The 10033-nt window shown below is 36.9% G+C and overlaps 2 protein-coding genes across 2 annotated transcripts in view; one reads left to right on the forward strand and one right to left on the reverse strand.

The window, feature by feature from the left end:
* The window catches only part of rbks (ribokinase), a 35157-nt gene extending 33997 nt beyond the window's left edge, over positions 1 to 1160 (forward strand). Inside the window, exon 9 of the mRNA XM_015015315.1 lies at positions 619 to 1160. Within this exon, the coding sequence (XP_014870801.1) occupies positions 619 to 792 (174 nt within the window). The 3' untranslated portion in view covers positions 793 to 1160. The remainder of the gene's footprint in view (positions 1 to 618) is intronic.
* Positions 1061 to 3302, reverse strand: mrpl33 (mitochondrial ribosomal protein L33). Its single transcript, XM_015015316.1, has 4 exons — positions 3168 to 3302; positions 2855 to 2873; positions 1753 to 1859; positions 1061 to 1183 (listed from the first exon to the last, which is right to left on the reverse strand). Exons 1-4 carry the CDS (start codon positions 3187 to 3189, stop codon positions 1134 to 1136), a joined length of 198 nt encoding a protein of 65 aa, XP_014870802.1. The 5' UTR covers positions 3190 to 3302; the 3' UTR covers positions 1061 to 1133.
* Between the last annotated feature and the right edge of the window lie 6731 nt (positions 3303 to 10033).

Genomic DNA, 10033 nt, shown 5'->3' on the forward strand with positions numbered 1-10033 from the left:
ACACGTGTTGTTGTTGTTGAAAGCTGCCTGCTTAAGAAAGCAGAGAAAACATCTACGGAGATTGTAGAGACTGCTGAAATTAGGCTGAGAACTGTCCAGCGTATTATTTAAATATTAGAAAATATTCCAAGAAATCACTGCATTTCATACAATTTTTAAGGAATATGTTGGAACCCTTGTTTTCTGGTGCATTTGGTAAAATGGCATAATGGGAAACTTTTTGCAGAGAATTGGAGGCAAAAACAAATCATCTTTGAGGATTTCCCAAAAATGATTAGAAGTTGGAGGATAATGTGATGTTTACAATTTTGCTAATTGGATAGACTTTCAACTACTCCTTTCATTAAATAAAAATCAAATTAAAGCTAATTTGAAGGATATTAAATATCTGAAAAAAAAACTGAAGCAATCTTATCCCTTAAACTGCACAATAAATATAGTTTGGACCTTTTAGCCTTTATCACAATTATAAAAACAAATAGTACATATAAAACCATCACCTCTGATCACCAGTAAAACACTTAAGCATCACCAGTAGCTTGGCTCCACTTCATTTTGCACCCAGTGAAATAATTCTCACTGGTTTGATTGTTCATATGTGTTTTTGTTCCTCTTCAGGGAGCTGGCGACAGCTTCATCGGAGCGCTGGCGTTTTACCTGGCTCACCACCCTGACATGCCTCTGGAGGAGATGGCACGCAGAGCCAATCAGGTGGCAGCGGTGAGCGTGCAGGCCGTTGGCACCCAGACGTCATTCCCGTTCAAACGGGACCTGCCGGCCGATCTGTTCTGAGACATTTCTCTAACTGAACCGTGTCTTAATTGACTGAAACCTCTGAACTCACAGCTGCACTAAGAAACTCAAAACAATGTATTTAGTGGACATAATTTATTGAATTAACCCAAACTGACAAAATTTCACACGTATTCGAAAATAACAATTTGACATATTTGATACAACAGGAAGCTTGTTGCTGGTCCTTTCTTCTTCATGTTGAACTCCTCTGCAGATGTTTTGATCAATTCTTGAGCTCTTCCATTAAACAGCAGCCAATCAGAATCGTCTTCCAGCTAATGCTCTGTATAATCCGTGTAAATAAAACTGTTCATAACATGTCCATATTCATTGTTGTATTAAATCGATCTGATTTTCTTCTTCTCAAAGAATAAGACGTGCTTCTTCACTGCAGTGACAGAGAAACAGAATGAAACAGGATGAGAAATCAGGAATCAGCACTGGAAGTAAAAATAACAAGCTCAATAAATTAGATTCTTCTGCTGGAATTTTGTGGTTGAAATGGAATCGCAGATTCACCAATCAATGTATTCTCTTTGATCAGCTGGTCCTTTTTTTATTCTTTGTATTGCTTAAATCCATCAAATGTAGTAACTCCCACAACTTGAATCAATAAAAAAAATAATAAAATCAACCAACGGCATGTACTATGATGCTCTCTTATCAAGTTTATTAAATAAAATCCATAGGTACAGCGACAATAATGCAGACAAATCCAGCACAGACTCAATGCGACGCATGCTGCATTTAGGACATTAATGTACTTTTTTGCGAGGAAAATTGGGTAACGACATTCTCTGCATAATCCAACGGTACGGCTAAGGGAGAGGAGAATATGGATATTGGACTTTCTAAAGGTGCTTTTGAAGGAAGAACTCTTCCTCACCTTTGGTATTACACATGGAATTGTTTGTGAACCAAACCAGCAAACTAGTTCCAGGTTAGGTCTCAGCTTACCAAACGGGTCATGTTTTCGCAGCACCAGTTTCTCTCTGAGCCGATTCCTCTTCGTGTTAAAGAAGTATCCTGTCCCAGCAGCGCTTACCATCTGCACCAAGATGGTCCTGAGGGAAAAAGAAACGGGTGGATTCATTACCAATGTCTTTGAACACTGCAGATTTAACCCATATTTAACTTTGGTCAGAAGTTTACACACTCATCGTGGACATGAAGGACATTAATTTTCATCTTTTATTTATTAACTGAACTGTTCCTTTTTCCAAATTATTATACCAAAGGCAACAGCAAAAACAACCAGATGCGGTCATAAATCTGAATTATTTGTGATTTTATTATAACCTAGTTGAAAACTTCCTAAGCAGGCTCAACAAAATAAACATAATCAACAACATATTTTTTTTATTTGCTTTAATTTGACAAAATCACAAACAAGAGGCTTGACAACCACCAGTTGGTGATCATGATTGACCGAATTTGCTTGTTTCTCTTTCCTAGCATGAAAAAAAAAACATTTCCTTGGCAAACCCAGGACAATGAATGTCTAAATTAATTAAATAATGATTTAACAAGAAGTTTAGCTAGATTTGTACGCGTTGGGAAAGTAGCAACTGCCAAGCATGGTGGTGGCACCATCAACATGTGGGGTAGTGGTTCAGGGGTGCTGAAACATATCAACAAAAAGAATTTGATGACTTGGAAGGAGGGATGCTTCTAAATGTTTCAACTTCGTCTCAAATTAGCAGCTCGAGAGCTAAAACGTGGACATATTTGTGTTTTCCAACAGAATAAAGAAACCACACATCCAATCTGGTGTTGATATTTGGCCAAGTCAGTGATCAAGAATGATCTGACCTGACGAAAATTGATGGGCTATGCTTAAAATACAGTCGGTCTCAGGAAATCATGTCAGATGTTTAGTGGTGGCAACAAAAATGTGCGTTCGGAGTGCAGCCTGTAAATGTTAATAATTGCATGCATCATTTTTACCCTTCGTAGATCCGAAAAAAAATAATTTACTAGTTACAAAATGGCATTCGTATCTATGATGAGTATGTGTCAACATCTCAACGCTTTAAATATAAACAATCGTTTCACTTACTTGGATTTTGCTTTAGCCACTGAAAAAAAGAACAGAACATGTTGACTTTAATAAGCTTTACTCAAGAAAAACAACGTGTTTATCCTATTTTTCAGTCTCCTTAGCTGTGAATAAATAGTTAGACCAGCCTACATATTTGTACTGTAAGTAAAAGCTGCATTTAAAGAATCAGTGTGAATATCCATCAAGCTATATCTCAGAGATTATGCTAACTTTAACGCGTAAATGTGGTGTAAATGTTGCCGTAAACAATAAGCAAATTTCAGAGCGAAGACTAAAACCAGAAACTCTATATTATGTCTTTCATACTCACAGTTCACGCTGGTAAGAAACATTTTTTTTTTTAAAATTTACTTTACGAAGATAACGTGAACAAATAAGTTAGTATCAACAGGGGTCACATTGAAGTGTTGTACATCCAGTGCAAGAAAGGCACTTCCGGTATCTCTTAAAGGCGCAGTACAGCAGAGCATCATTGAGGGAGTACAGCAAGCATACTCGTCTTAAACGAGGATATATTCAGTGAGCTTAATGTTATGTGCGAGAACTTAACATTTGTAAAAATGTTTTACAACTCCATCACCATTAAGAGAAAACAGATCTAAAAACTAATGGAAATATTTCACTAACTGCTAAGAAGGGGATAAGAAAAAATAGCTGCAGGAAATCAAGTGCATGTTTTATATAGGACAAGAAAATTTAAGAACTTTAGGAAAACAAACAAAAAAGACACTGGAATGTCCCAGACCTTCAGTAAAATCATGTCACTCCAGTGAAAATGAATGGGCCTGAAACTAATAATGTCACCATGGAAATCCCCTTGCTGTGTTGTAACTGAATATTGTCACCACAGTGAACCAGTGGTGCAACAAGTGTTTCAACCTACCCTCAAGGTTGATTGTATAACTCATAAGACCACTGTGGTGATATTTTAACAGGGTTCACTCATGCATTTTTACTTCTTTGTGAACTCATTGATCAACGCATCTACAAAAAACCTGAATATTTTAATACATGTTCTTGAAAAGCAATCAGAACATCAGTGTTTATGGAGGGCCATAGTATAAACTGTTGCTTAGGAAGACATTTTCAGGGAACTAAAACATACAGTTTTTATTGTTGTTGTTTTTATTTATTCGTTCATTTATTGCTTAAATGTATGTTTGAGTAAATTTACTTTCCTGTTGTACTTATTTATTTATTATTTATGTCAATTTTAAGTTCAAGACAGCAGTGGAAAAGTTCAACCAGATGCATGTGGAGGTTGAAAAAAAACTTCAGAAGGACAACATTCATCACAGCAGCTGGACAAAGGGTTCAAAACCATGAGAAAAATCTCAGCAATTCTAAACATATTTTTCACAAATTACTTTGAGAACATCTCCATTAAAAAAAAAAAAGAAAACCTTTAGCATGTAATAAAAAGAGATATTAACTGTATTATGGAAACCAAGAATTTGGGCTATTTTCAGAGAACATAGGAGCAGGTCAGCAAATTTCCAGGAACTGAACCAAAAATTACCTTGTACATTCCTTGTACACTCATTTGCGCTTACAGCAACATTGATAAGTGGTTGTACTTATTCTTTAAGACCCATGAAACCAAATGTAGTTTTTGTGATTTTCTTCAAAGGTTCGCTAATTCACCCTCCGAGTACGTCATTCAGCTCTTTATATTTCAAATTGGTGTGTTCCTGGAAAGGGAATAATGTCTTTACTTTATTGGAAAAGCTTTAATGTTTAAGAACCCTTATAAAAATAGGGGTAAGTATGTCTGTTCAATCACAAAGGGCCCTTCAGCTACAATTCAAGTATTAATTTTATTACGTTCTCAGGATAAAAAAAAAAAAAATAAATAAATACCTTGCACTAATTGGCTATGTTCTCCAAAGCTCGTGCTTATTAAAACGGAAGCTCCGGTGTGTGTGACATTGTGGTCTCACAGGTACTGAGATTAGATAGAAACAAGAAGTACTTAGTAAACAGGTACAAATGAGGCAAAATGCAGCTGTAATAGTGAACCCAGGAGGGGGAGAAGCCAGGCATTAAAGCGGAAATGAACATGAATGTTATTGGACGGGGACGAGCGGCGCTGTAACCAGGCAGGGAGCAGCTGTCAGGATGTGTGTGGAGGAGCCTGCGTCACTAAAGGATAATTCTGAGAAGGAGGCTGAGACCACAAGCTTCGTCTCTCCTTCTCATCCTCCTCTTCCTCTATCAACACCCCACCCACTCTGCACTCTCCACTCCGGACGTTCGCTCCTCTTTCCGTCTCCCACTTCAGCACATGGACGGATGCTCATCACTCTGTCTCACATGCTCTTCCTTTTCATTCATAACCCAGTTATGTCACAGTTTCCCTCTGCTTTATTTATTTATTTATTTTTTTAAGTAACTCTAATCTAGAAGGGGCACAGCATGACAACAGGTAATTGGCTATTCATTTTCAAAGCAGTTCTGGGAAATCAAAGTCTAAGTTTTAGTTGGTGAATAATTACCAAAAATGAAAAGTTTAATAAAAGGCTTTTGGTTTGAAAAATACAAATCTCATTGAAAGTATTCCTCGCTTTAAGTGAGTCTCAGTTTACTTCATAAAACTGTCAGCTAAATGTGTTCACCTTACAATCCTAGCCTTTTACGCACCTGTTGTAGCTGTAAATGCTAACAGCAGGTGACTAAGTGTGCCAATAAATTCTTACCATGATGTTTATTAATTACCAGTAATAAATCAATGTCCTGTCAAAACAAATATCAAATACTCACATGGAGGTGAGTATTTGAGCTTGAGCCTGAGCTTGACTGATAAGAAAAACAAATCTGAACGGTTTGAACTAAATGTCGCCGTGACGCCTCTATCCAAGTCATTGGATGTTTGGATTGTTTACCAGCATGCGTCACCCCAAGAGCTGAATTGGAAATGGACAAAAGTGTTGATGATCATGTCAGAAATGTGAAGAAAAAAAAACTAAGTTTGTATGACTTTTACACAGAAATCTGACAAAAGCAACATCTATGGTGTAAACACTTTTTTTCAGGAAGGTGATCCAGTTCTGATTCGGGATTCAGAATCTTGCTGATTCTGCTTTATATTTTCTCTCAGTGTTTGTAAGGTCCCCGGCAGAAAGAGTCGTCATGGGCACCTAATTAACCAATCTGAAATGTGAGGCTGCTCTAATCAATGAATAAAGAAATCGATTATTCTGTTATCACACATCAAATTAGAGAAAAGGACAGAATTTAACTACAGTAATGTACTGTAAAAAGTGATTGGTTTAAAACAATGCAATAAAGTTTCGACTAGATGGGAATGTTTACTCTAATAGGTCAATTTGTTGCATGATTTGTTGTATTTATCAGGGAAATTAAAAACCTAAAAGTTGTTCATCTGTCCCTCTCTCTCTTAAGATTTTATGCCACTATAGCCGTTTGGTCAGAGTTATTAAACAGGAAATGGGATAAAAACTGAAAGCTGGACAAGGACAAACTCTCATATTGTGAAGCCTTTCCACTATTACACCACACACCACATCAGTAGTCATCTCATAACCATTTCCTAATGAAAAGCGATCCCTGTTTATTAAAAAAAAAAGTTGTAATCCACAGTGTGATGTGTTATGAAGCCAGAGGTTGGGGCTGTAAGGGTACTTTTTCAGATATATAAAAAGTATATATATATATATATATATATATATATAATAGCTTTGCCTATTTTAGATGTATATATATATATATATATATATATATATATATATATATATATATATATATATATATATATATATATATATATATATATATAATAGCTTTGCCTATTTTAGATGTTTCGATGGCCCTGCTCAGAGCATTACCTTGCTGTGGCAACTTACTGCTTCTCAATTCTTCATATCAACTCACCTGAAATAACCCCAGAACATCGCTCTGAAGCCCCCATGCCAGCTTGGACTACCTATCAGGTATTTGTACTGTCAGGTATTTGAACTCCTGCTTTGTCCTTACATGAAACTCTTCTTCTACAGTATTCTATGTGTGGGAAGCAGTTTCTGAATTAAATGCTGTCTGATTTGATTAAATACGAGGTGATAAGTGTTTACTTCCACTACAGGCGGCCAATTATTAACAATTTCAGCCACACAGCTTCAGAAACACCAACAAGTCCCCCACTTACTGTCAAAACAACTGTTTGCTGTTCTTTTGACCCACCAACCTGATCACAGCAGGTGACACGGTGAGTCATGCACAGACTCTGAGGCTCCAACACTTTGCACTGGTTCACAACTCCCTGGCATGCGTCAGCACAATGTCCTATTAACTATTATATAAAGGAAGGGATGAATAACAAGAGCTGATCTCATGGAGCGATTTTTTTCATCTTTATTTCCAGATCACATCTGAATCTCACATTTGAATTTGCACTGAAGCAAGGAATCTGCAACTACGGAAGCATAAAAGCAGAATGCCGTTCGGTGCATGTATGAAGCATCAGGGTGCATCTACTGAGTAATTATGAAAGGAGAGGAGCAAAAGCAGAGGACATTTTTGACAAACTGATCTCAAGACTTGTTGCAATAACATTAAATAACCATTGTGTTGCAAAAGTTAATCTTTGCCCCATTAAAACTCAAATTAAAAGCACCGGTTGCCTTTAGGGTTTCGCATGTCAAGATATAATGAAATAATGTGATCTTTTGAAAGCTACCTTAATCAGTCTGTGATTATGAATAAAATCCTATATGATCACTGGAGTGGGCATGGTTTTATAAGCTATTTTGTATTTGTATGTGTGTTGGTACTGATGGGACACTTGCGTGGAATCCAGAGTGTCGATCCAAACACTGCAGTCTCTGGGCAACCACTGCAAACAATGTCCTTCAACCAACATGGCTAGAAATGTCGAGCACCTCAGGAGTATTTTGCCAGTTCTTCTGTAGCATTATAAAACCCTAATAACACCGATTAATGATGAAAGATTAAAATGACTAGAAAAACATTAAAGTTTTGTTTTTATGCTGGGTGTAGATTGCAATAACTCAGCTGTCCAATAACATGGACATCATGTGTCACTGGCAATATTTTATCTGAAATATTGAACATTAGTGTGACTATGTTGTTCTTAAAAACCATTAAATAGATGTAAAGTCTGCTGCTGTAAAGCATATTTTTGTTGTTAGATTGTGACACAGTGGTTTTCTACCAAATCAGCCATTTTGCAAACTGGTTTGAATGTGTGGGTTACAGTTAGAGGGTTTTAATTGATGAGGCTTACAAGTGCAGTACTTGACCTATAGGATAGCTGGCCTATATATGTTAAATAAGGGTGATGTTAGTGACAGGCCTATGATTGTCTCTCAGACATTCACTAGGTATGATTGACATTGTCTTTTATTTAAAAGATTTAGTTGGTAGAGCTGAGGAGCAGAAATCTGATGAAGAAGAGAATGAATTGCCACCTGACAGAGCTCCAGAACAAAAGTAAAACATGATGTATCAGGAGGTAAAAACTGAACTAATTTAAATGTATGAAAAAACTAATCAAGAATAATAATTCACACACGAGAAATAAAAAATCTCGTGTGAGATTTTCTAAAGTAGAAAATCTCACACGATACGATTTTATGATTTTTAGATCTTTTTTAATCAGTGTGTTAAAAAATATATAAACATGTTTCCACTGAGGCTCTTTGAAAGTATTAGCAATTTTTAATTGACATTTGTCATCGCTGTGCCTTCATACAAAAATAGAGCAGGGTGGATTTAATTCATTGCAAGGAAATGAACATGTCAACGGAGGTCTTTGTGAGTTATAGCCCTTGGGTTCATATCCACCTTGGGGTACATTTTCTGGAAGTTTGCTCCTTGGATGATTAGCTTAAATGTGTTCCTTTAGAAAATAAGGGTGCCCCCCCACAAGAAGCTGCCCTGGGCGGTTACCCATGTCACCCAGGAACTGCCACTGCTCCTTATTTGTCATTCTTGTTAAAAAAAAAAAAAAGGCAAACTTTATGTGAATAAAATGAAACTTATGTAGATTTTCTCTGCTCATCTCTGGAAGTTCAAAGGAGCAGGCAATACAGATCCTCTGGGCTAAAGTTATTTCAGTCCATTAGTGATTTAGTTTAAATCACCAATTTTACTACACACAGGTTTGATAATTACAACACCACAGTACGACTCCAGCAGAGCAAAGGTTTATAGGTAACAAACCTGCGAGGAGTAGTAGCCTAGACAGCGTTGTCATCCCTGGTGGTCCCCAGATTCAGCACCGTCCAGGGTGGTGATGACACACTGAAGAGCATAATGTTGTACCTGATTTAACTCTTTGGTTCCGCTTGCCTCGCTGTGACTCACAAGCCTGCAGAAACATGCAGAAAGTGAAATGAGTCACAATCATTTGAATTCCCTGCTGGGAAATAAAATCTCAGGAGTCAAATGCTGACTCATCAAGGAAAACAAAAGGATTTGCACAGATTAACGAGAGCTGGAACCTTACCAGCAATGGTGGCGCATCTGTGTGGCTGGCAGGCCTCTGTAATGCAGAGGACAGTAAGGATAAGGGCAAAACACAGTGAGGTGTTAGAAAACAGGTCAGATTCTTAACATGGGTCTTTTCATAAACTGAAACACAGTGAAAAATTGGGAACAGAGAGGTTGTTCATCTCTGTTCCCAATAAGTTATGGGAACAGAGATGAAAAAGTTATGTTGAAGTGTCATGTTTTTATTGTGTTGTTTCTCTAAGCAGGATTCAATCATTAAACATCATTATAAATGTTCTTGTTGTGGAACGGGCATGTTTCAGTCATGACAAAACATGAAACCGTTGCAGTCTGTGGTAAAGCTCCACCTACTTTATGAAAATAAAATGTCACGTTTTTCCTTGTTTTGACTGGGAAAACAACTTTTACTGCTGAAGAAGGGAGCATGATTTATTGCAGAAGCTATCGGGCTATATTTTATTTCTTAAACCAGAATAAATTGCATAATTTGTTTATTTTTATGCTAGTTTGTGGTCCATACGCTTAATCCGTTGGTGGCGGTAATGCTTCGTATAGTTGTTTACCAACCACCATAAAAGAAGAAGAAAAAACATAAGGAAGAAGCCATTTTGGATATGATGCGTCAATATTTAAGAGGTGGGTCTGGCTTTTTCTTTCAAAGTTTATGTGCTCTCTCTCTCTCTCTCT

The sequence above is a fragment of the Poecilia latipinna genome, unplaced genomic scaffold (assembly GCF_001443285.1).
Source record: "Poecilia latipinna isolate Pla-1442-1.1 unplaced genomic scaffold, P_latipinna-1.0 Scaffold1901, whole genome shotgun sequence".
In the NCBI taxonomy this organism is placed as follows: Eukaryota; Metazoa; Chordata; class Actinopteri; order Cyprinodontiformes; family Poeciliidae; genus Poecilia; species Poecilia latipinna.

Bases quoted from the DNA above. Each gene is read 5' to 3' on its own strand.
- mrpl33 (XM_015015316.1), bottom strand. From the start codon at position 3,189: ATGTTTCTTACCAGCGTGAACT. The intron at 1,184-1,752 runs GTAAGCTGAGAC...CTGTCACTGCAG, and splicing joins GCGAAAACATGACCCGTTTG to TGAAGAAGCACGTCTTATTC.